Raw genomic sequence first — 27,411 nt, forward strand, 5'->3', positions numbered from 1 at the left:
ACGGGCGAGAGCTAAGCGCGCGAGTTTGAGGAGCCGCTAATGACTGCGGCTCCGACATCAAATGCCTTTGATCAGTCTTATTTCTATATAAAACATCACAGCATACCATTCAATGGAAAGCAGGTCTAACAGAAGAGCCATTATGTAAGATACAGTACTTTGGCATTCATTTCTTCAAACACAGAAAGTTCAAAGGAAGAGGCAAAATGAATAACAGAGTGGATTCCAACTGTAAAAAAAAAAAAAGAAAAGAAAAGGAAAAAAAAAAGAAAAAGGAAAAAAAAAAGACTGCCGGAGGCTACGTGATATCATATCTATACCCTTCAAAACAACATTCCTCCGCGCTCAGAATTAGAACATATTTTCATTCCAGCCGATGTGTCTGGTGTCAGAAACGTGTCATTTTTTGAAAAATCAGGAAATGCATCTTCCATTCAGAGGGGGGTTTAGGAAGCTTTTCTGAAATGAGACTTTTTCATTATCTGCCTTTTCGTGTGGCAGCTGCCTGGCGAAGGATTGACAAACAAGGAGGAGAGATTTGCGGCGTGGCGGCGATAAGGCGAAGTTTGCCGGCTAAGGCCGAAACGGGTCAGGGGGAGTAATGAGGGATAAAGATGGAAGCAAAATTTCCCACAAAGCAGGTGGGCCTGTTACCACAAATCCCCAATGTCCCTCGTTTGGAACCCAGTTTCACTGTCCCTCATTCAGGCCTGATCTGTGTAAATATATGTATTTTTCTACTGAAAAAAGGAGTTTGATTCTAAACTTTATTCCCATCCATTAAATTAATATATTTTTTTATTTTCAAATGTTAATCTGAAGGAATATGAACCAGGATAGAAAAGACCAGTGTGGTTTGAATTATAAAATAACATATTTTTTTCATGAAATCTTTATGGTATACCTGACTAGGTGTATGTGTGTGTGTGAGGAAGGGGGGGGGGGGGGCTGATCAGAGGTGTGGCAGAGGCGGGGCTTAAGTGTCCCTCTTTCTTATCTCAAAAAGTTGGGAGGTATGCCATTACAGGAGTGGGCAATAGAGGTGCAGCTTGATTGGAGTCTGTCTGTACATCTCAGCAAATTAAGTGTAGGGCAGCCACTTGGTAAGCCCAGCTTCATGCTTATCCGTTGCTCTGTATTGAATAGGTAAACATAAATAGGTAAAGGTGGCCACTAATGATACAATTCGGCGAACGATCATTTACGAATGATTATTTGTATGAACAATCGGAAATGAACATTTGGGACCACTAACAGATTGTGATTCTATCTTGGCTTACATTTAGGTTTGCTCGAGGGATGCCCTTTTTTACCGTGTGGCGTCCATGCAAAATGGGCGCTGGGGAAATTTGTGTGCCGGAAATAGCCGTTAGTCGAATAATAATATTGGTATATTTACAGATATTCTAATATTGTACAGTGGAAATTCTGGTAAAAAATATTGATAAAAGGTTATTTTACTATCACTAAACCTAACCATATTCTCAAACAGAGCCCTCCCTCTACTGATGCCGGACTGTAACCAGTCCCCCCACTAATACCTAACGCTATCCAACCCGCTTTCTGATGCCTAACCCTAACCAATCTCTACAACGATGCCTAACCCTAACCGACCCACCAACAACGCCTAACCCTAACTGATCCCCCTACCAATTCCTGACCCTAACCGACCCACCAACAACGCCTAACCCTAACTGATCCCCCTACCAATTCCTGACCCTAACTGACCCATTAACAATGCCTAACTCTAATACCCCTACTAATTCCTGACCTTAACCGACGCACTAACAATGCCTAACCCTAATACCCCTACCAATTCCTGACCCTAACTGACCCACCAACAATGCCTAACCCTAACTGATGCCCCTACCAATTCCCGACCCTAACCAACCCACTAAAAACGCCTAACCCTAACTGATCCCCCTACCAATTCCTGACCCTAACCGACCCACCAACAATGCCTAACCCTAATACCCCTACCAATGCCTGACCCTAACCGACCCCTCTTGATGCCTAAACCTAACACCCCCATTATGTGGTTGAAATGGGAGCTCAGGAGTCCAGAGTTACCCCCAGACAGCAGCTTTAGGAGTTGAGGTTTATGTGGTATTTTTTACTTTAACTGAAACTATAGGTGGGGGAGCAGAGAGAGATGGAGGAAATATCACAATTTTGGTTGTGTTCATTAAGTTTGAAGAAACAGGATGAAAACATTGTCCAGGCCAAGTGTGCTGGGCAGCTTAACTCAAGATCAGCAGGTGGAAACAATGCAGGGGTAAGAATTATCTCAATTCTCTCCGTTCTAATGATGATCACAGTACTCCCACGCAGGGGCGTAAGTGAAGATCATAGGGCCCTCAGCAAAACTATGATGAAGACCCTTAATGTTCACAACCCTTCCTTTGCCTCTTCTTTATGCCCCTCACAGCCTGGTGCCCCATCTCACAAGGGTCATAAAACAAGTGTGGTCATCATGATCTATTCTCCACACCCATAACACATGTAGCTACAAAAACACCTGATCTGGAGTATCAGAGAAAGGGAAGGTTAATAGTTGGACAATCTGCAATCGCTGGCGGGCTGCTCCCTCCTAGTTACGCCTTTCATGCCCGCTCTTCCGCCAGCTTCCTCTGACCTGCACACCAGGTCCTGGTCTGATGATGTCATCAGTCCAGGACTCAGTAGACAACTAGACATGGCTGGAGAAGGCTGGCTGCAGTGTGGGACACAGAAAATGGTCATCATTGCTGGCATGGAGAGAGGTGAGATTTTATTTCCCAGCACTGCTTCCAACTGCTGATTTCTGCACAGAGGATTGGCCATTATGGAGGGATCCCTTGATTGGGCGTTTATTTGAGACAAGGGTCATGTAAAAACAGCATTGCGATGCAACAGAAGGGAAAAATCGCTTAGTGTGTTACGCGTGTGCTAAGTGGTGGCTCCAACTTTACATTTTTGGGGGGCACAAAGTGGGCACGATGGCAGGCTGGTGGGGCTCATTTGGGTGATCAAAATCGATGTTTGTATGGAGAGCTTTAAATATTTTTTTGCCAAACTCAGGAGATAAAATTAAAGCTAACTAGTTCAGCAATGATAGGAACTAAATGTAAACATTACAAACAGAACTCAGAGGATTTTGAACAGAGCATAAATTATGGTATTATGGAGGAAAAGTTACCTATAGATGTATTTGGCTAGTTGGCTGGCATGCTCTAATCCTTACTTACTAGCAAGCTGCTCCTGTGTGGACAAATCACAGACAAATCATTCCAGCCCCCAGCCTGTGTCTGATGACTCTACAAGCAAGGGGAAGGGGAAGAAGAAGAAGGGAGACAACCACTATGGGCCATATGCTGTATCTCCTAGGAGATACTTTTCTCTTAGGAGATACTTTTTCATTTTCAATTTAAAATAACTTTCCAGCACTTTTCAACAAAAAAAAAAGTACTAAAAAGTTCGTGAAAAAGTACTGTCAAAATTATTTTGAGTATTTTTGCTTACTTTTGGCTTAAAAAACATTTTACTGACAAGTTTAAAAAAATCACCTAGGAGAAAACTCAGGAGAAAAAGTTGATTGCATATGGGCCACTGTGTGTAATTCATTATCTTAGTAGCTAAGTATTGCTGAAGACTACAACTTGTATTTACAGACAGGAGGTTTGGATTTAGGATAATACCATTTATTTGCTAATTTAAGGCTTCTTGCACACCAAGACATTGCGTTAGGTGCTACATTAAGGTCGCATAACGTGCACCTAACACAACGTATGGTGCTGCAAGAGCCGACGGTAGAGTGAGCCGCGTTAGACTGCTCGAGTCCTATAATGTCTCCCAGAGTGGCGCTGATTGGCCAGCGGGACCACGTGATGCAGAGCGAGACACTCCGCATCACGTGGTCCCGCCGGCCAATCAGCGCTAACTTGCGCCTGTAACGTCTTGGTGTGTAAGCAGCCTAAAAGAAAAACTGTTTTTTTTTTTTGCAAATTTAAGTGTCATGCAGATACATTAATTACAAGGGATCTTGCTAGGATTGTGAGGTATTTATGGCAAATAGATAAGACCCTTGGTTTACGTGATTTATGAGGCATTGCAGAGTGCAGGAGGACCTTAGGGGGGTTTGGGATAGCAACAGAGGCTGGGCTGTATAGGCAGATCCAGCCTCTGTATGCAGATAATATTCTTCAAACCCACCTCGGGTTCTCTTTAACGCCTACATAGACTCCAGCTGACATGGGGAGTTTTTTACAGACCCTATCCCGTTCAGTGTGTATGCTACTGGAGTCCGGAAACAGTAAACTGTATGTTACTGATAAGGAGGGGGGGGGGGCACTCAGTGGGGCACAGCGATTCCCAAGGGGGGGGGGGGGGGAAGTGCCCCAGCATGCCCCTTTATAACACAGCTACTGCGTGTGCTGCAACGCCTTCAGTGGATCACACAGTACATAAAAGTATGCTTCACAGTAACTGTAAATGTGCATATCGTCCTGTGCCGTAAATGACACCTCAAATTATTCCGACAGAATCTGTACCGCACTGCTTACCGATGTGAATGTACCATTACAATATAATCATAGTGCAAACTATTATATGGCCCAAGACAAAGCAATGTGTCAGTGTGTAAGGCTCATGTCATCTTCCAGTACGCCATAAAAGAATGATCTCAAGAGCCCCCCATCCTGCCTCCAATTGGTAATCATGAAAAAGTCATACAGTCTATAGAATTTCTAATGTAAAGGAAAAGTCAAAGAAAAAAAAAATCTACTTACCCGGGGTTTTTCTTCCAGCCCCTGGCAGCCGTCCTGTGCACTCGCCGCCGCTCTGGTGGCTCCGGTGCAGGTCGGCATCTACTGTGCCTTTGTGAGAGCCTCTCGTGGTCATGCTGACGTCATCTGGAGTGTACTGTGCAGGCACAGTAGTTCTTCTCCTGCGTAGAACGCTCCAAATGACATTAGTGCGACCACTAGAGGCTCTCGCAAAGACACAGTAGATGCTGACCTGCATCTGCACTGGAGGGGACCGGGAGCCACCAGAGCTGCAGCGAGTGCACAGGACAGTTGCCAGGGGCTAGAGGAAGCCCCGGGTAAGTGTATTGTTGTTTTCTTTGACCTCAGACATTTCCTTTAAAGAGAACCCGAGGTGTGTTTAAAGAATGTTATCTGCATACAGAGGCTGGATCTGCCTATACAGCCCAGCCTCTGTTGCTATCCCAAGCCCCACTACGGTCCCCCTGCACTCTGCAATCCCTCATAAATCACAGCCGTGCTGTGAGGCTGTGTTTACATCTGTAGTGTCAGTCTCAGCTGCTCCCCCGCCTCCTGCATAGCTCCAGACCCTGCCCCGTCCTTTCCCTCCAATCAGCAGGGAGGGAAGGGATGCAGGCGGGGACTGGAGTTCTGCAGGAGGCGGGGAGAGCAGCAGACTGACACTATAGAGATAAACACAGCCAGCTCTGACAAGCTGTTTGTCAGCAGCGTGGCTATGATTTATGAGGGATTGCAGAGTGCAGGGGGACCTTAGGGGGGGTTTGGGATAGCAACAGAGGCTGGGCTGTAAAGGCAGATCCAGCCTCTGTATGCAGATAATATTCTTCAAACCCACCTCGGGTTCTCTTTAAAGAGGGACTGCCGTTAAAATAACATAATGAAAATAAGTGCTTAATTTTTACAATAATTATATATAAATGATTTAGTCAGTGTTTACCCATTGTAAAATCTTTCCTCTCCCTGACTTACATTCTTAAATGTATCACATGGTGACATCTTTACTGCTGGCTGGTGATGTCTGTGGAAGGAGATGCTGCTTTTTTGGCAGTTGGAACCAGCTGTTATTTCCCACAATGCAACAAGGCTCCAACAGTGTGACAGTACCTAGGTCCTGACATCGCACTGTGGGAGGGGTTCACCACAAAATCAGCCATACAGTGTCCCCTGGTGATCAGTTATCAACTACTGATTGGGATGAAGTTTAATCCTTGGTTAGTTTATCTTTAAAAAGATTCATTTTTTAGCACTGATTAAAATAAAACAAATAAATAACACAGTATAGATTCCCTTTAAAAAAAGGATATTGAAATAAAGAAACATTTACACAAGGATGACTAATTGAATGTATGAAAACTTATTTTCGTGTGTAAGGTGCCCCAACTGACAAAAAAAAGAGAGAAAGGGACATTAAAAGGTATGTTCTATTTCTCTTATCATCTGACAGATGAGATAAAAATCATATTCTTGTTTAAATTGGTTCCTTCAGTGCCGGAAGGGAAGTGTAACGGTCTGCCAACTACTTTGGTAATGATATGAATCATATTCCCCGCGTTCAGCGTTCATCTTCAAGCTGGATAGCGACTTCCATCTGCCACAGATAACCTAATACAGACGAGGAAGCTGAAATTTGAAAAGAGGATTACAGCCCAAATCTGGGTGGCTCATAAATTAACAACAACTTGCACGCCCACAGCGAGACGTCCTAGTCACAATAAAGAACCTTCGCGCCCCGGGAAATGGTTTATCAAGAGTTTGGTTTTTGTAGAACTCTTGTCATATATTTTTTTTTACTTCAGAGGTACTTACTGGTTAGGATAATAACATCGTCTCCAGCCTGTGGTATTTTTGAATCGTGTCCTCCCCAACCCTCTCCGACCCCGGCCCAAGAATCTGGAGAAGACCAGGTGAAGACCGCGGGAGGCTGAGGACTGGGTGCTGCAAAGAAGGAATGAAAAACAAGATGATTCGAGACATCAGTCGAAGAATAGGAAGCAGCTGGACCACGTCTTCTGGAGATCCTATAACAAATTGCCTGATATTTTTAATTTAAAAAGAATTGGAAGTATTTGAAACTCTTTGAGGAGGACATGAGTGTGACCCTCAGAGATGGCCTCTTCTTGTTACTATTGTGTTTCCCTGAAAATAAGACAGGGTCTTATATTAATTTTTGCTCCAAAAGATGTGTTAGCAGGGCCGGTTTAAGCAGCAATGGGGCCCTAGGGCAAAATAAACCTGGGGGCCCCCCAACAGATACCCCAGAACAAAAATCGGCATTAAGGGACCTTTTTTGCAGCTGGTATAGTCAGGGTGTGAAGCCCCAATCGGTCGGAGCTCCAAATTCTGGCTATCCCAGCCTGCATGGGGGACAAGGGGTTAAAAAGTTTCAGGAGGGGGACCACACATAATTTAAAAAAAAATAAATTCCCACACTCGAAACATAAAAAATTGGGTAAATAGGATAAAATGCCAGGGATCTTCATACAGCCATATTGCGGCTGTATAGCGATCCCAGGCCAAAGCGCTGCGGCTGCGTATGGATCCCCTGGAAACCCCGTCAGGAAATTTATTGCTCCTTTCTTTTGATACATGTAAAATTACAGTACTGTTAGGTTTGCTGCTAAAAGTGACATTTACCACATTTAAAAGTATACTTTTTTTTCCTTCGAAACTTTAAAATCGATTTTCTCAAAAACTATAAGGTCTTTTTGAAAAATTGTTTTTTTTCCGCGTATTCCCAATGATCTCCTTAACATATCCTGCAAATTTAGGGTTTCTAGAATTTAAGGTGGATTTGCTATTAACCGCTAAAGTCAGCAGGTTTTTAAATATGTATTTTTTTCCTTTGAAATTTTAAAATCGATTTTCTCAAAAACTATAAGGTCTTTTTGAAAAAAAATGTTCTCCTCTTGTAGCCACTGGGGGCCCCTACAGCCTCTGGGGCCCTGGGGCAATTGCCTCCTTTGCCTCTATGGTAGCGCCGGCCCTGTGTGTTAGGGCTTATTTTCAGGGGATATGTTATTTTTCCAAGAACATTAATTCAAATATAGTAGATATACAGAGCAAGCTTTCGGACAATCCTTGTCCTTTGCCTAGCTTGACAAAGGACAAGGATTGTCCGAAAGCTTGCTCTGTATATCTACTTATCTGCTCAATAAAAGAGCTTGGAGTGCTGCAAACCTCTTGTTTCCTTTGATATTCCTGTGGAGGAGGGGACCTCCACCGTTTGCTTGCACCCACTGACAGCTTGACTCGAGTGCTGCTGACCCCTGCACGATTCATTAATTCAAATATAGTCATGTCATCAAATTCTGAAACACAATCTTGACATGTGACATGATGAGATAGACATGGGTATGTACAGTGCCAAGCACACAAATAACTAAGCTGTGTTCCTTTCTTTCTTTCTCTGCTTGAAAAAGATAAACAGGTATGCGAGTTTCTGTCTGGGTCGGGACTGGGTCAGACTATAGCATAACCCTCATTGATAAGTAATTACAGCCATAAAACACTTTTCTGTCAGTAAATGGCTTCTGGGAGCAGGAAAGAGATTAAAGGGTTAATAATTAATAGATTTGAGCTCTAATATACTTCAATGAAGGTGTCATTGAGCAGAGACAACGAAACAGTAAAAACTTAAAAAATGTGATTTAAATATAAAATAAAACTGTGGAATATCTAAAAACATCATTTTTAGGAGACTGAGGATAGATACAATTGTTTTTCTCCTCAGTTTATTTTAACTTCAGATGTCCTTTAAGTCTGCAAACTCTGAATTCAATCATGAATTTCTTGTGACTTGGTTTCTTTTTTCCATGTACAACAATCTACATTTACAGAGAGCCCAGGACTTGACAATCAATCCCTATATTTGGGGGTCTGGTGGGGTCTTTCGAGAACAACTCTTTTGGGGGTGTCTGCTTTCTTTGGTGAAGGGTCTATCTGTCCTGCTGCATTCTATTGCCAATGGATTTTACTTTTTTATATGTATATTATAGCTGCTTGGGCATTTTTTTAATTTACTGAGCTGTATTTTCGGATTAGGGTTTATTTTCAGGGAAACAGAGTAGTGTTTCTTCCAGCCCCATCTGTCCCTCTTTAGCATTGTCCCAGGCTGATCTCTAGTCTGATAAGAGACAAAGGGACTCCAACTAGGGATGAGCGAGTTAAATTTTAAAGTTTCTCACTGCAAATTGGCCCCAATCTCCAGCTTCTTATGAGATTGACAGCCGATTCACCGATGCACAAAAAAAAAATAGAGATAAAAATGTTAGTACATAGCAAAGAAATGAACAGCGCTACTTAAAAACAGATGAATGCTTACCTGCAAAAAAGTGCAGACCCCACTCATGGGATACAAATACACAATGAGCACACATACAACCTGTCTACCACTTGGAGGATGTTAGTTTCCACTAACAGCTTGCATGCAATTTGTTAGGTACTTGTCCCTCCCACTATCGAAGAAGTCTTTCCTCCATGGGAGGGGACCTAACACTAACTAAAACCTACCTATGCATATGCATAGCCTGGGCGCGCTACCAGTAAAATTAAGAATTGCGCAGAAAAAGTGGGATCAGCGCATCACCAGGCCGCCTCCGAATGGCCTCAGCTCAGAGATGCGCTGAGCCCCCCCAGAGACTACAAACGCACCTTGAACCCAAACAGAGGCTCTGCATATACACCAAAGAAAAACTAACAAGTGGGAGCAGCTGACCAGAATTAAAACAAACATAGCAAATAAATGAACAGCGCTACTTAAAAACAGATGAATGCTTACCTGCAAAAAAGTGCAGACCCCACTTATGGGATACAAATACACAATGAGCACACATACAACCTGTCTACCACTTGGAGGATGTTAGTACGATCTATCTTTAACATCCAGTTGGAGTTTGCTGTTCTTTATTATTTTCTAACTTTAGTAAATAGGACCTGTTGTCTTTCCTAAGCAAAATTACGCAAGATAAAACAGGAAGCGGCAATCACTGACCTGCAAATCAGCCATGTGATCACTTTCTGCTTTATGCCATGTGGATTCACCTGTATGGCTCATCAGATTTGAGAAATCGATTACCCAGGTTCACAACTACTACACACTGAGGATCACAGATGACTGAAGTCTTCTACGCCATGGTGGCCGGAGCGTGGCTCAGTCTAATCCAAAATCAAATACGGCGCAGTGTAGTCATTTCTGAAAAATTCCATTGGTAACAGGAAAAAAGGGCGCCGGCAGCCAGTGGACAAAAAGGACGCCGCCATTCACTCCCATAGTAAATATCGTTTAATGGGAGATTATAAACGTTTTCAAACGGCGCCCAGATATTTTTAATGTTTTATAACCGCGCTTGTGATGATTTAAGTTTAGAAAATGGCCGAGATGAATAACGTTTATAAAAATACTAAACATATATATCGTATTTAACTAAAATATTATTTAAAATGTTATCCCTTACTGTTTGTAAAACATTATTATTCACAAAATAAAGCGATCAGTACGTAACGTAAATTGCAATATATTTTTTACAGTCACTATTTGTAAAAGATTATTATCCACACAATAAAATTATTTAAAATTGTATCCCTTAATGTTTGTAAAACATTATTATTCAGAAAATAAAGCGATCAGTACGTAACGTAAATTGCAATTTATTTTTTACAGTCACTATTTGTAAAACATTATTATCCACATAATAAAGCAATCAGTAAGGGGGGTGGTTAGGGTTAGGCATCACCAGGGGGGTGGTTAAGGTGTAGGCACCACCAGGGGGGGGGGGGGGGGTTAGGGTTAGGCACCACCAGGTGGGTGGTTAGGGTTAGGCACCACCAGGTGGGTGGTTAGGGTTAGGCACCACCAGGTGGGTGGTTAGGGTTAGGCACCACCAGGGGGGTCTTGGGGTTAGGCACCACCAGGGGGGCGGTTAGGGTTAGGCACCACAAGGGGGGTGGTTAGGGTTAGGCACCACCAGGGGGGTCTATGGGTTAGGGATAGGTACAGTGAGGGTTCTGTGTGAGAGTAGGGTTAGGTATAGTTTTAGTAAAATTTTAGTAATACTTACTAATGTTTTACAACACTTATTACGAACGTAGTTATATTTATATAAAAAAATGATAAATGAAGGTTATTCACAATAATATACAATTAGGGCCCTTTTCCACTAGCGGCGTTTGCGATGCTGAATCGCAAAAACGCAAACCGCTAGCGATTTTACAATCGCTACGGTTTGCTTTTTAACATGGGAATCGCGGTAGGTCATTTCCACTACCGCGATTCGTTTTTGCGGGGAACGCGAACGCGCGGCGGAGCGATAATTGCCGCGATTTTGCTATGCAGTGCATAGCATAGCAAAATCGCGGCCGCAAACGTCGGGGGAATCGCCGGTTTTGCGATTCAGCAATCGCTAGCGTTCAGCGTGAACGCTAGCGATTGCAGGTGGAAAAGGGCCCTTACAATGATTAAACATATATTATCATTTTTTTAACAAACGTAATTATAAGTTTCACTTTTGAAACAGGGAAGACTAACGTTTTCAAAATTTGGCGATTTCATACACATTATTTAATGATTTCTAAATTTGTAAAACATTATTTGTAAACAAAATACAACACAATATTTTTATAAACGGTATTCCTGCTTATCGTTTGCACCCCGCACCCTTTATACCCGACGCCCTTTTTTGATATACGCATTCCATTAATCATTAATCCACATAAGGTTGTGTCCATTTTCAAAGCAGCAAGATAGTTAGTCGTGTGCAGTAAATACTGCACTGGGGGTCTATTTATAAGGTGTTTCAGTTCACACGTTGATGCTTAATGTATTTTAACTTACAAAGTTGGAATGAAGCACATTATGCAGGTATGGTCATGCCACACTTCTAGTGGGGTATTCAGGTCTATGGAGCTGCTGTGGAAATCGCATTTGCCAACAAACTCAAGTCCCTCCAACTAAGGTGGCTGATATTTGGTCAAACCCCAGAAACTATTTATGACCTTTTAAAGGGGTTGAGATGCAGTCCTGCACTGTTACTTGTTCAGGCCCATGTTTCAACATCATGTGACACAACTAGTCAAATGGACAACACCCAACACAGCAGCATCCTACCATTGGGTTCCCTAACCTAATCCTCACACTTTATCCTACCTACATCTAATACTAACCCCCCCCAACTATGCCTACTACTAACCTCCTTCCCCACCTACACATAACATTGACTCCCTCCCCACCTACACCTAACACTAACCTCCCCTACCCATGCCAAACACTTACCAATAGTTAGCACCATTTTGCAGCCAATGTGGGGATCAGCTACACAATAGCTGAACCCCATGCTCACGATTACTTACCCCCACTGCTGCCTCTGTTGGTACCGGAAGTTTGGCTATATGATAGGATGGGGTGGAGGCACCCAAAATATATGGGTGTTAAAGCTTTAAAACATAACATGTACAGTTAATGAGAGGTAATCGCTTACCTCTCCAGAGGATACAGACACCAGTTCAACTGCAAAGATATTTATTCCAAAAATTGATATCGCGTTTTGCGGGTCATGGCTCGCTTCCTCAGGGTTATACAAAAAATTCCTTAGCAGAATAAGGAGTTGAGTGTAGGTGCCTCTATGAAGGCTACATGATAGCTGAAATCCTTGCGCCTCTTACTAACCTCCACTACTGATATCTAAGGTTTGGCTATAAGATCGCTGAATCTCAAGCAGTGACTACTGTCCCCCACCACTATGCAGAGTTGGGCTACATGATATCTGAACTCAGCCCAGGGCCACCCACAAGGCGGGGTGAGGCAGGTTTCTCAGACAGCGGTAGTGGGGGGGCGGAGCCCGTCTGGCCGTGGTTGGGGGGGCTGTCGATCTGGAGGCTGGATAGTGTAATGGTTAAGGGCTCTGACTCTGACACAGGAGACCTGGGTTCGAATCTCGGCTCTGCCTGTTCAGTAAGCCAGCACCTATTCAGTCGGAGACCTTGGGCAAGACTCCCTAACACTGCTACTGCCTATAGAGCGCGTCCTAGTGGCTGCAGCTCTGGCGCTTTGAGTCCGCCAGGAGAAAAGCGCGATATAAATGTTCTGTATTTGTTTGTTTGTTTGGAGGAGGTAGCAGCCCCACCCCCCTCATCTGGGGCTCCCTTCCCGCTATTTTTGCTAAATTTAATTCAGCTGGCAGCTGAAGTACAGTGGGCGGCATTACAGGAAGTGACACAGCGAGCGGTGGAACGCAAGTAAGGAAGTAAGTTAGTAATTGCTTCCCCGCTCACTGCCTGCTGAATTGACTTTAGCGAAAATAGCTGGAGGCGGAGCGCAGATGGGGGAGCCCCAGGTGAGGGAGGGGGGGGGGTCTGACCCCCCTCCCCACCGCTGTGCCTGCTGCTCCCCCTTCCTGGCTGCTACCTCCTCCAGCTTGGCTACCTATGGGGCGGGGGGGGGGGGGGGCGGTGGCATCCTCACAAGTTTGCCTCAGGCAACAAAAAGTCTAGAACCAGCCCTGGCTGAACTCCTTGCATCGCTTACTAACTTCCACCACTAATATCTGAGGTTTGGCTATATGATAGCTGAACCTCGGGCGGTACTTACTGGCCCCTGCCGCTATCCATAGTTTGGCTCCATGAAAGCCAAACTCAGGGCACTACTGCTGCTCCTGATGTTACCGGGGGTATGGAGTCTGTGCTGCAAATTACTCAGCTGGCACCATCATAGCCACAGATTACATTGTGCCCTATATAACAGTCATGCTATGCACTCAAATCACCTGATTGGCTTTACAAAAACGCTAGTTTTTCTAAATATATAAAAGTTTGTTTAAAGGACCACTATCAAAAAAAATTTAAAATCCATGTAAACACATACAAATAAGAAGTACATTTCTCCCAGAGTAAAATGAGCCATAAATTACTTTCCTCCTATGTTGCTGTCACTTACTGTAGGCAGTAGAAACCGACATGTTTTGGACTAGCTCATCTCCTTATGAGGGGGTTCTTAGGGTTTTATTTATTTACAAAAGCACTTAGTGAATGACAATTGCTCTGTCCAACTGCTAAAAAAGTGTGCAGCGTGCAGGGAAGCTGGCCAGCCTTTGTATAAATCCTTTTCAAGGAGTGACTTTATAAAGAATAAAGGCCATGCTGATAGTCCCCCATGAAGAGATGGATTCATCCAAAACCTATCGGGTCAGTCAGATTTCTACTACATACTGTAAGTGACAGCAACATAGGAGAGAAGGAGAGAAGTAATTTATGGCTCATTTTTACTCTAGAAGGGACGTACTTCGTATTTGAATGCGTTTACATGTTTTTCTAAACTTAACAATTTTTATGTTATATGACATGATGAATGTTGAGGTACAAAGTTGTCATTCTTGGTTGCTCCATGAGTAGAACGTACCTGGTGTGGTGGGTGGCATTGCGATCTCCCGTGCCGTAAGTGTCACTCTGATCAGGCCTTCACCTGCGACTGTGAAGGAAAAGCACGCAGATTACACAGCTGTTGGTGATAAACGAGCGAGAAAAACCCATTATCTGCACATCTCAAGCTCTATTAATAACACGGCTTTTTTTTCCAAAAGAAGTTTTTTTCAGACCTTCTGACCATCTGCAGATAATTTGCTCAGGCTGTTCTTGCCGTGTTTTCTTTAATATGTTTTGAAAATCTGATGTCTCTAGAAATGGTGATCAGCATCAAAGCCCTGACTCAATACATAATAATTTGCAGATCTTACTACACTTTGAATGTCAAATAGAATTATTTTAGGAGTCTCTCAAATTATTAATGATATCCTGGGCAGGCCAGCCGGGGTTTGGGTTATTCTGAGATAAGAAACGCTTAGCATTTTTGGACATGACCCCGTTGTACGGAGGATGAGTGGATCCTGGCTGGTCTGGGTATTGTCAGCAATGGGCATACTCTTCATGACTTCATACACAACATTTCTAATAGGAACTTTAAATGGAAAATCTGACTTAAAAACTTCTCCAAGAAGATTTTATGCCAAGAATTAGGGATGGTCGGAAATGCTGATTTTTGATTCCGCGTAAATTTTTATTTCCGCCAATGCTGATTACCAATTCTGCTGGTTTCTGATTTCCGAGAAGTCTTTTTTTTGCCATTTTTTGCATTCTCTGACTGGCCGAATACTTCCAAATTGACTCTGAAGTATTGGACCAATCAGAGAAAGCAGAATTTTACCAGAATACCATGGTACTACCATTTTAATCAGAACACTGTGGACATTTTAGGCCAGTCACAGGACTTGGGAATACTCAGTAATATCAGAGTTCTTGTGAGTGGTTTAAAGGGAACTGAGCACATTCTCTTTCACTTGAATCTCTCCTGGCATAGAAGCTGCCATGTTCCCCCCTCCCCTTCTCACATCTTGACAAATTGACACACACAATGTCTTTGAAGAAACAGTCCTAATTACTCACCGCCTTTGTTGTCTAATAGCATTGTTTACCTCTTGGTAATTAGCCCAATAAAACAATTAGGTTCCTGAAGTCTCTGCGGTTGGGGACGGTCAGGTCTGCTGAAACAGGCTAATTAAACTACTTTGAATGTAAAATACAAGGTAAAATGAAAGTTTATCTTAATAACTAAACAGATTGTCGGCATGCATTTTTCATGTGCTATAGAAATGTCCTGAGTGATAAAAAAGGTGCTCGGTTCACTTTAAATTACAGTGTTAGCCCAGTTTTCCAAGGAAACATTCCGCTCCAATGCTTCCAAGTACTGTAATTGGGCTAACATTTAAGAGTTGCGGTAATGCAGCATTTCTGCGGCAATCCCGTTTCTTTTTTCCTATTTCCAATTGGAAATGTGAAAATTTCAGTTTCGCAGGATCTGAATGGGCATCCCTACTAAGTGTATCCAGATACGTCCAGAAAGGTAAACTAAAATAACTAGACAGTCCGGGGATGACTCTAGTGACTATTACATGTCAAACTTACATCAAAATTACAGGCGAATGAATTGTAGGGCTGTACTGTGAAAAATTACACCTTTTCCCCTCCACCTAAACCCTTTCCTTTCCTGAAAACGAATGTAGATCTAGCGACTCCTACTCAAAAGATGTGTTTTGTGGAGCGCCAGTTTGATGTAAATGCCCTCACTTGGATACTTGTCATAGTGACAGGTGAAATAGTCAAAGCATCCATCCCCTTCGATGTTAGGTCTATTTCTATCATCCATCTCCCCCTCTAGTCTCATATCCTTAAATGGTTCATCCATTATCATTATCCACCCCCTCTACAGCCTCATACCCTCAGATGGTACATCCATGGGAATCCTCCATCCCCTAACAACACATGATGGCTCATCCGTGGCTATCCTTCATCCCCTCTCCAGCTTCACACCCTCAGATGGTACTTCCATGGGTATCATCCATCTCCTCTCCAGCCTTAGCCTACAATGATCCATTCACAGCCATTGTCCATATCCTCAAACGTGTTGTACCCTATGATGATTGTCATCATCCATATTATCTTTAGCCTCACATCCATATCCTCTCCAGCCTTTCACCCAACAATGGTATATCTACGGCCATATGTCATCTCAAGCTTACCCTACAATTATCCATCTACAGCCATAATCTGTATTCTCTACACCTTCACCCTACGATGGTCTATCGATTCTCATCATCCATTTCCATATGATGATTTTTCTGCAGTCATCATTCATCTAGTTTACATCCTCATGCTCCCTACATCTTCATATTTTATCCCTTCTTCATTCACACCCTACAATGTTCCATCATCATTGATCGTGTTTCCTGCTCCAGACTATGGTGGTCTATCAATGATCATCATCCACCAGCGCTCCAGTCTTACATAGGTCTATTCATTTTCATAATCCCTCTACACTTTGGCCTCTTACAGGAGTCCATCCATCCTTATTATCTATTTATCTCCAACCTCAACCTATGGTGGCCCATCGATCCTCATAACTTCCCATCTTTACTTCAGTCTTACCTACAATGGTCTGTGCATTTTCATCATTATTCAGCTTCCTAACCTCACCTTACACTGGTCCAACTGTCCTCATCAATAATTCCTTCAATGATACTTCATCAATCCCCATAATCTACCTCCTCTCATACCCTACAATGGTCTGTTCAACCTGAACATCTCTTGGCTTCCCATCCTCACCTTATCGTGGTCCACTGTTACTGTGGTCTGTCCATTCTTATCTCCGGGTTTCCTAGTATCACTGTATTGTAGTCCATCCAAACTCATCAATCATTCCCTCCATGGTGGTCCACCATCCCCCATTCCACCTTCCTCTCCAGCCCTACTCTACAATGGTCTGTTCAATCTGATCATCTCTTGGCTTCCTGGTCTCCCCTTACAGCCGTCCACCCATCTTCATCAACCATTCCCTCCATGATGGTGCATCAATCCCCATCAACCACCTCTTCTTCAGTCTTACCCTATAATGGTCTACACTGTCATCATCTCTTGGCTTCCAAGCCTCACAGTGGTCCATTCATTCTCATCAACCATTCGCTCCATAGTAGTCTATCAATCCCCATTATCCACCTCCTCTCCAGCCTTACCCTAATATTCCGATAATGGTCTTCTCTGTTCTCATCATCTCTTGGCTTCCCAGCCTCACCTTACCTCATCCACCCAACCTCATCAACCATTCCCTCCATAGTGGTCCATCAATGCTCGTTATCCACCTCTTCTCCAGCCTCACTCTACAATGGACTTCCTTGTCCTTCTCTCTTGGTTTCCTAACTTCACCCTACAGCAGTCCAACCATCCTCATTAACCATTCCCTCTATGGTGGTCCATCATTCCTGATTATCCACCTCTTCTCCAGTCTTACCCTACAATGGTCTACCTTCTCCTTCTCTCTTGGTTTCCTAACTCCCTACAGCAGTCCAACCATCCTCATTAACCATTCCCTCTATGGTGGTCCATCATTCCTGATTATCCACCTCTTCTCCAGTCTTACCCTACAATGGTCTTCTCTGTCCTCATCATCTTTTGGCTTCCTAGACTCACCTTACAGCAATCCACCATCCTCATCAGTCATTTCCTCTCCAGCCTCAACCTGTTCTGGACCATCAATCCTCCTCCTCACATCATCCATCTCCTTTCCAGTCATCCTGTGCATTTGTGTGACTTTCCAGGATAAAATATTTTGCATAATTTAAGACCCATTTATTCCTCATCAATCTTTTTTGGCAAAATGTCTAATTTTTTTCCCCAGCGTTCCCATGGTAATCAGACGCATTTAAGAAAGACGAAAGGTTCATTAATTTTAAGAGTTCAATAAATTAGTGGAAATAATGAAGACTTCAATCTTTCAGATAATTACACTTGGCTGTCAGAGAAAGGATAAGCCGGGCTACGTAGCATATGTGAAATGCCCGGTGAGAATGTCATGATTAAATAATCAGCGCCGGCTAACCTGACACCTAATTAATGAGGAATCTGGGACAGCTACCTAGCACGGCGAGCTTGGACGGACTCCCAAAACTACTGGAATTCACGTTTGTCCCAGAGCAATCCTGCTTTCTCATAGGAGGGCTTCATCTTCATCTCACATCAATTATTATCGATGAACTTAAAGGACAACTACCAAGAAAGATTTTATAATTTAAAACACATTCACATGAATGTAGATTTCACCTAAAATAAAATGCACTATATTTTTTTTATTCCTATGTTCCTGTCACTTACAGTAAAAATACACAAAAATATGCTGGTACTTCAATGCTGGGCAATTTGGGAAGTAGCGTGTGAGTAGCAGAATAACTCATTGAACACCCCTTGTCTACCATTTGTTAAATGGGCCTATAGTAGTCTATATATTGCTTTGTATTGGTATGTAACCCTGCCATCCCAATGAGGCTTGGCCTACGCTTTTTATTATGCGGAATTTCACCCCCCATCCCCAGCTATATTCCTTACTGGCTTCAGAACTCTCAGTAGATTAATATTCTGCAGAGATCACCTGCCAGATGTTGCTTCCTTTCATAAATTTCAGAAAGTACGTTGGAAAGGGGAAAGATTTTTACAATGGGCAAACACTGACTAAATAACAGAGGCGTCAGGCTACGTACCGGACCAAATTGGTGTTATGCTCCTATTTATTGCCTGAGGAAGTGGGATATACCCGCGAAACGCATTGCACCTTGTTCGGGGTATGTAAATAAACAGATTTTTGCTTAAAACAGCAATTTTTTTGTCCGTTTTGGAGGGGTAAGTCCACCGCTACCTACTTCATTTTATCCATTTTAAAGCAATATTGTTTTTACCCTGTTGGCGCCTCTGTACTACTATTACTGACTAAATAATGTACTAATGAATACTGTAAAAACAATAAACAATTTTGAATCTTGACTACAGTACCTCTTTAAAGCAACCTGAAGCGAAAATAAACTTATGGGGCTTGATTCACAAAACGGTGCTAACTGTTAGCACGCTGTGAAAAGTGCTTGGGTGAAATTTCGCGTGATAACGGTTATCGCGCGCCAAAATGTGCGTCGTTGCGACAACGCAACCGTTAACACGTGAAAAGTTTGCGTTAACGCGAGAACGCGAATTTCTGCGCACGAGAACCGTTTTTCGAGCCAAAAAACGTTTATCATGTGACAACGCACTATAACGCGCAAAAAGCCATGCTAACAGTTAGCTCCGTTTTGTGAATCAAGCCCATGGAGTTGTATGTGTAGTACAGCTAAGAAATAGAACATTAGTGGCAAAGAAAAGAGTCTCATAATGTTTTCCAGTACAGGAAGAGTTAAAAAAAAAACTTCAGTTGTCATCTATGCAAAAGAGCTTCTCTGAGCTAGTGCCCCACTGGATGGAATACAGTCCTGTTTTCTGAAGCACTTAAACAGCCAAGAAACAGTGAGAGGGAGCTAAGGTTTTACTGCATTATTTCTGCTTTGTTTATAACTGAAAAGTTAGAGTTTGGTTTTAAAACGGCATCAGCGATAGAATCATGAAATGTTATAAAAAAAAAGATATTTAAAGTGACACTCAAGCGAAAAAAACTCATGATATAATGAATTGGTTGTGTAATACAGATAATTAATAGAACTTTAGTAGCAAAAAAAAAAAATAGCTTTTTTGTTATAACATTTCAGCATTCTCTAATAATTGCAGGTTCCACAATACACTCAGCATTTTAAATGATTTCACAGAGTAGGGTAGTGACCATTTGTTTATGGTTTTTCTGCAGAGAAAAGTTCAAAGAAGACACAATGAGAGACAGTTGAGATAAGTGCTTCAAAAGACAGTGCTGTCCCCGGGGCCATATGTGGCCCTCCAACCCTTTTCTGGTGGCCTCAAACAAGCTCTATTGCATAGATAACAACTGAAGTTTCTTAACCTTCCTGGCGGTAAGCCCGAGCTGATATCTCAGATATCTCAGCCCTTGGTGGGGCGATTCGCCCCATTTAAAGTGCTGTGCGCGCAGCTAGCACTTTGCTAGCCGCGCGCACAGCTTGATCGCCGCCGCTCTTCGGCGATTGCCCGCACACAGCGGCGGAAGAGGGCCCCGCCAGAGCCCTGCTGAGTTCCAGGCAGCGCTATGGGCTGGAACTGAGGCGCCTGACGTCAGGACGTCAGCTGACGTCCATGACGTCATTCCGATCGTCGCCATGGCGTCAGGAGAAGCCAAACAGGGGAACGCGTTATATACGCGTTCCCCTGTTTGCTATAGATGCCGGCGACGATCGCACTAGAGGGACACATGCGCCCTCTAGTGGTGTTTCATGTAGCTACCACTCTGGTAGCTTTACATGAAACAAAAACAAAAAAAATTAAAAAAAAACCCTGATTTCTGCCCATTTGGCATAAAAAAATCAACCGCCAGGAGGGTTAAAGGCTGCCATACACTGGTCATTTGCCACCAGAACCAACAGACAGATCCCACTCTCATTGAATTTGATCAGAAAGGGATCTAATAGCTGCCCATACACTGACCACAGATTTTGAATCGTTTTCAGCATGAAATTGATTCACAACCTGTGCAACTGCCGCTGCTGCCTGCCTCGCGCCCCTGCTCCCCCGGCCAGCAGCAACACATCGCCTGTCCGCCGGCACGAGTCCCCAGGTCCGTGCTGTTCCTTCTTCCAGCGTCCTCCTCTGTCTCCTCTTCACTTCCTGTCCTGTCCTGTGACAAGCGGAAGTTCAAACAGTAGAGCGCCCTCTACTGTTTGAACTTCGCCTTCTCACAGGACGGGACAGGAAGTGAAGACGGAGAAGACGCAAGAGGAAATGAGAGACTGCAGGGACTCGCGCCAGCGGACAGGTGATGTATTGCTGCGTTGGTCGTCGCCGTATTGAACTCTGCTAACAACGTTCCCAACCCACCGGCGATCTGGACTGATCGACTGAACTGATCCATTTCGGGTGGAAAACGGTCGATTGGTCAACATTTGCATTAACATTTTCACAGCAGATTCGATCACAGTGATCGAATCTGCTGTATTTCGATGGGAAATCGTTGTAGTGTATGGGTACCTTTACTCTTCCTGTACTGGAAACAATATGAGACTCGTATCTGTGCTAATTATGTTTTATTTCTTAGCAGTACTACACATACAAATCATTGAATCAAATTTATTTTCACTTCAGATTCCCTTTAACCTCCTTGCGGTAACCCCGAGCTGGGGTCGGGGTGAAAAACCGCAGCTAAAAGCGGTAATACCGACCTGTGCTTGGGGTAGCCGCCGGAGGCTGTGTGCAGAGCAACGCGCTCAGCAGGCGTTTCTACATACCTCCCGGGGGATCCTGACTTTGGCCGCCATTCTTCTTCCTCTCCTCCGGGGCTCTGCTTCCTGCTGGTGAGATCACAGGCTGTCGTCATGACGACAGCCGGCAATTTCACTTTAGAGTTGCAGCGCCACCTGGAGGATGGAGGCATAGCTGCAGCGCTGGAGCCAGGGAGGTGAGTGATTGTAAAACTGCTGCAGATCTCCATGGCTGCATGATTCTTTCCAGGTTTTAGGGTCTGAAAGGGTGCAAAAAATGTTCACCGCTTTTAGACCCTAAAATGCGGAAGGAATCATAACGCTAAGGGGGTTAACGGAAAATGAAAATAAGAGACTCTCTTCTTTACTACTAATGTTCTATTCATTATCTGTACTACCGGTACACATACAGGTTTGCTTTAAGCTTTTTCTAAACAGGCTCCAGACAGTATCAGATAACTACCGGTAGTGAATGAAGAGCTGTATTCTATGCAGTGCCAGTCCATCGCCGCCCCCTCCTCCCGCTGCACACTCTCTTCCAGTGATTGTCGGCCTAAGCCTGGCGGTATCCATTGTTTGGTTTGACTTTGCCCCCCTGAGTCAGAAGAGGCGGCATCTCCTGACCGAGAATCGCTGTAACAAACTGATGTATTTATCAAAGCTGCTAATGTTGGTGTAAAAATCCCATTATGGCGCGGCATTGATTGATGTTCAGTTTACACACGCCGCTACCTTGTGGCTATAAATAAGATGCCCCGAGAGGGGAGAGGCACAATGCAAGGAGATAACCAGGGGGAATAGCAGCAGCAAGGTAACGCTTTACAACAAATACATAAATAAGGGCTAAAACGCAAGTTCAGGTTCTTTCCTCTCTAGTATCTGTATAATGCATCTTTACAGAAATACTGATACACATTTATCATGCGGTTACCTCCTGCTGCCCCTTACTGGATTGTGCTAGCCAGTCTGCAGATGCAGAAATCTCTACACTGGGCATGTCCAAAGCCCGGCCCGGGGGCCGTATGTGGCCCTCCGACCCTTTTCTGGTGGCCCCCAAAGCTCTCTACAGTTAATTCCATGTAGGCCATAGTGGGGGTGCCGCATGCAGGGGCCACCTTGTGTCGCTGCTCTGCCTGTAGGATATCAGCCACCACGGTAGCAGTAGCAGACACTAATCAGCAGCTGCCACTATGTCAGCAGCAGTAGCAGCCCAGGGCCGGATTAATCAGAAGGCACTGTAGGCATGTGCCTACAGGCACCTGATGATGGAAAGGGCGCTATCCCCAAGTGCCTCCCTCCCGCCTTCCCTATGTAGAGTCCTGGTGATGACTAGGGATGGTTGGAAATGCTAATTTCCTATTATGCAGAAATTCCGATTTTCACCAATGTCGATTACCGATTCCGTGGATTTTCGATCCGTTTCCGATTTCGGGTTTCCGAGTAGTGTTTTTTGGTCATTTTTTGCATTCTCTGATTGGCCAAATACTTCCGAGTTGTTTCTGCATTCTCTGATTGGTCCATTTCTTCTGAGTTCTGTGATTGGACTAAAATTACAGAACTGTAGTAATGCAGTATTTCCGTAGAAATCCAACTTCCAGTTTCATTTTTCGATTTGTGGGTTTCCGATCGGAAATTCGGAAATTTCATTTCCGCGAAATCCGAATGTGCATCCCTATTGATGAGAGTGTACATAAGAGGTTACTCACCCAGCTGTCGGCGTTCCACTGATGAGAGCTCCCTTCATCTCGGGGCACTTCTAGCTTCGGCTCGGGTTCAAAATTAATATCTACCCTGCAATGAGGGAAGCCTCATGATCCTTTTGAGGCTAGTGCCCCTGATGCTGAGCACGGACCCCCTCCTCGTCTCGGCGCATGGCTCCTCTTCCTCAATGATGGCCGCTGATGATAAGCTCAAGCCCGCCTGCGCATGCAGAGCCAACGCACTTTCATTTGCACCCGACATCTAAAGTATTGCCCGATCCTGCAACTTCCACCTTCCACCTTCCATCTCCAGGATCCGCCCCTACCTGTCCCCTGACACCACTAAACTCCTCATTCATGCCCTTGTCATCTCCCGCCTAGACTACTGCAATTCCCTTTTGTCTGGACTCCCCTCTAACCATATTGCCCCCCTTCAATCAGTAATGAATGCAGCAGGCAGACTGATAAACTCTTCTCCCAACACTGGCTCCCCATCCGCTTCAGGATCAACTTCAAAATTCTGTGCTTGGCCTACAAATCGGTGCACAAGACCTGCCCGACCTACATCTCCGATCTTGTCCACAGGCACATACTGGCCCGCCCCCTCCGATCCCTCAATGACCTGCGCCTAGTCGCATCCCGCATATATCACTCCCATGCCCGATTGGAAAACAAAAGTTTGCTTTCTTAAAGCAAAGTATTTTCAATAATTCAGGTAGGAGTGAGCTCCGAGATTTCTCCCAGTGCATCACTGCTGAAATATGCAAATTAACCATCCTGCACGATTGCAGAACTTCACTAGGGCTGCCCCCACTCTCTGGAACTTGTTCCCACCAGCCATCAGACTCACCCCCACCTTTAATACTTTCAAATGAGCCCTCAAGACTTTCTAATGCTCCCGTACCCCCCCCCCCCTACATCAGCACCATAATATGTTCCGCTGAGCACCCTCTCAACAGACACGCCCAACAGGGCCGGCGCTACCATTAAGGCAAAGAAGGCAGCTGCCCCAGGGCCCCAGAGCTTGTAGGGGCCCCCAGTGGCTACAAGAGGAAAAAAAATTTCAAATCGGCCTTATAGTTTTTGAGAAAATCGATTTTAAAGTTTCAAAGGGAAAAAAAATACACATTTAAAAACCTGCCGATTTTTATGGTTAATAGCAAATCCACCTTAAATGCTAGAAACCCTAAATTTGCAGGATATGTTAAAAAGATCATTAGGAATAAGAGGAAAAAACAATTTTTCAAAAAGACCTTATAGTTTTTGAGAAAATCGATTTTAAAGTTTCAAAGGAAAAAAGCATACTTTTAAATGCGGTAAATGTCACTATTAGTAGCAAACCTAACGGTAGTGTAATTTTACATGCATCAAACGAAAGCGCAATACATTTCCTGACGGGGTTTCCAGGGGGTCCATACGCAGCCGCAGCGCTTTGGCCAGGGATCGCTATACAGCCGCAATATGGCTGCATGAAGATCCCTGGCATTTTTTCCTATTTTCCCAATTTTTTTTTTTATGTTTAGAGTGTGGGAATTTTTTTTTTAAATTATGTGGGGTCCCCCCTCCTGAAACTTTTTAACCCCTTGTCCCCCATGCAGGCTGGGATAGCCAGAATGTGGAGCTCCGACCGATTGGGACTTCACACCCTGACTATACCAGCTGCAAAAAAGGTCCCCTAATGCCGATTTTTGTTCCGGGGTATATGTTGGGGGGGCCCCCCAGGTTTTTTTTGCCCTGGGGCCCCATTGTTGCTTAAACCGGCCCTGGCGCCCAATGTGTCTACCCCCACCCTTTAGATTGTAAGCCTCTGGCAGGGCCCTCCCCCCTAGTGTTTCCAGCTTGATTATGCAATCTTACTGTCTGACACGCCTCTTGCTGACTAGAACCGTCTCTATTTTGACCAACTGGACTACTGTCATCAAAGACATTTGCGTGATCTTGTTTTGTTGTGAGTTCCCTGTATGTGCAACCTTGTATGCTAACCCATTTATCTATTGTGCAGCGCTGTGTAATATGTTGGCGCTTTATAAGTACAATAAATAATAATTATAATTTTCATACTGTTGGATGTGACAAACATTTCTGGGTAAGATACAGTATCTGCACTTTGATTTAGGCCTGGTACATACCATGCAATTTCTCATCAGATAGATAGGTCGAATAGATAATTTTTGACAGGTCAGATCTGATATTCAATCGTTTTTCTGATCGATTTGCATAGAAGGGATCAGAAAATCAGTCAGAAAAATGATTAGAAATCCGATCGGATCTGCCAGAAATTATCTATCGACCCATCTATCTGATGGAAAATTGCATGGTGAGTACCAGGCATAATAAACACATCTCTTCTTGTCGACTGTGTCACGCCGATGGGCGTGGACGCAGGGGCAGCCCCAGGACCGCCTAGCGCTGATCGGTGTAAGGTCCTTAGGGCGTGGTTTGCGAGCGATCGCACGCACCAATATGCACTCATCCCCGCTCTGATGGTGGAGCTCAGCTCTGCCTTAAGTCTCCCAGCAGCAAAACCGCTGTCTTTTATTGCTGTACAGCGCTGTGATGTAAGGCAGTGCTGTCCTCTCTGTTGTGCAGGAAGTGATCGGCTGTCATAGGCTGAAGCTTATGACAGCTGATCACGGGGAGTGGCTGGCGGGGGGAGGGAGGGAGGGGGGAATAAAAAAATACCAAAAATAGGCAGATTTACAAAAAAATAAATAAAACAAATATTTACAGTAAAACAAACAACCCTGGGGGCGATCAGACCCCACCAACAGAAAGCTCTGTTGGTGGGGAGAAAAGGGGGGAATCACTTGTGTGTTGTGTTGTGCGGCCCTGCAGCGAGGCCTTAAGGCTGCAGTGGCCTATTTCTAGAAAAATGGCCTGGTCTTTAGGGGGGTTTAACACTGCGGTCCTGAAGTGGTTAATGTAACAATAACGAATGGGTAACTTTAAGGACAGATTTATATTACATTTTGCGTTCAGAAATTGCCGCAGTGTGCCGCGGTACACAAGGAGGTATATGCATTGATTTTTATCGCAGTGCTGACGGACCTCTGCAGAAACAGCCAATTCTACCGACCTTTTGACAACAGCAGCAAAACGTGTTTAGCACACAATTACATGTCAGTCACAGATACAGACAGTAAGTATTAAAAAAACAAGGCGCAAAGGTCAGAGCTGTAACAGAACAATAACCAGAGCCACAGAAATTAAACAAAAACCGCCATCGCCATCCAGCTCCTTAATACATGTAATTGGGATAATATGTAGATAGCCTGCGGCCTGAAGTCATGGAGGATCTGAACCAACAATTAACTGATCCTGTCGTCCATATGTACGGGGGCAGAGCGAGAGCGGCCGTATCACGCTGCGGAAGCCTGCTGCAGAGGAAATGCAAAGCAGATCTGTGACTGCTCGGTGCAGCAGCACTACAACTCCCAGCAGGCCCAGAGGGAAGCAGTGGCACGTAAGGGTCTGCACAGATGGGTAGAAATTTGATGCAAGGTTAGATTTAGATAGGCTCTTAAAGGAACACTACAGGTAGTCCTCGGTTAACGAACTCGATAGGGACTGTAGATTAGTTCTTAACTTGAATCTGTTCTTAAGTCGGAACATTGTGCCATCTCTGTCCCCTGTACTTCCTCTGTGCCCCCCTGTGCCTCCAGTGTCCCCCCTCTGTGTCACCTCTGCCCTTTGTACTTGTTTACACAAGTTTAAAAGCCATGTTTTCTTAGATTTTTTTAAAAATCGATTTTCTCAAAAACTACAAGTCCAATTTGAATTTTTTTTACATGTTCCCATGGAAACAGAGAATTCATGCCGTTCGTATCGGCGGGTCATTCGTAAGACGGGGACTACCCGTATTGCAAAAAATTGTAACATTTAAAATACATCCATATAAAATGTAGATTTCTCCCAGAGTAAAAATGAGCCATGAATTACTTTTTTCCAATGTAGCTGTCACTTACAGTAGATAGTAAAAATCTGACAGATCTGGCTAAAAGTAGCCCATTTCCTCATGGGCGATTCTCAGTATTACTTTAAAGCTTTACACAAGTGCTCGCCGCTAGAAAGAATCTAGGCAAAGATGTTGGCCAACCTTGCTATTTATTTGCACACTGTTTTGGCAGTTTGACTGAGCAACTGTCATTCCAGAGATAAATTAAGATGTAACGGGGCGCTAGACAAGGTAGTAGATTTGCCCCTCCCCCCCCCTTGTCATCCTTTTGGTAAGCTGAGGTG

The 27,411-nt window shown here is 44.1% G+C and overlaps 1 protein-coding gene across 3 annotated transcripts in view; it reads right to left on the reverse strand.

Annotated features, from left to right (window-relative positions):
- Positions 1–27,411, reverse strand: part of PKHD1 (PKHD1 ciliary IPT domain containing fibrocystin/polyductin) — a 607,682-nt gene that overhangs the window by 206,144 nt on the left and 374,127 nt on the right. For all 3 annotated transcript variants that reach the window (XM_068280030.1, XM_068280029.1, XM_068280031.1), the window contains exons 49-50: positions 14,152–14,220; positions 6,570–6,698 (exon numbers count right to left, since the gene is read on the reverse strand). In XM_068280030.1, the coding sequence (XP_068136131.1) occupies positions 6,570–6,698; positions 14,152–14,220 (198 nt within the window). The remainder of the gene's footprint in view (positions 1–6,569; positions 6,699–14,151; positions 14,221–27,411) is intronic.

This window comes from Hyperolius riggenbachi, chromosome 4 (assembly GCF_040937935.1).
Source record: "Hyperolius riggenbachi isolate aHypRig1 chromosome 4, aHypRig1.pri, whole genome shotgun sequence".
Taxonomy (NCBI): domain Eukaryota; kingdom Metazoa; phylum Chordata; class Amphibia; order Anura; family Hyperoliidae; genus Hyperolius; species Hyperolius riggenbachi.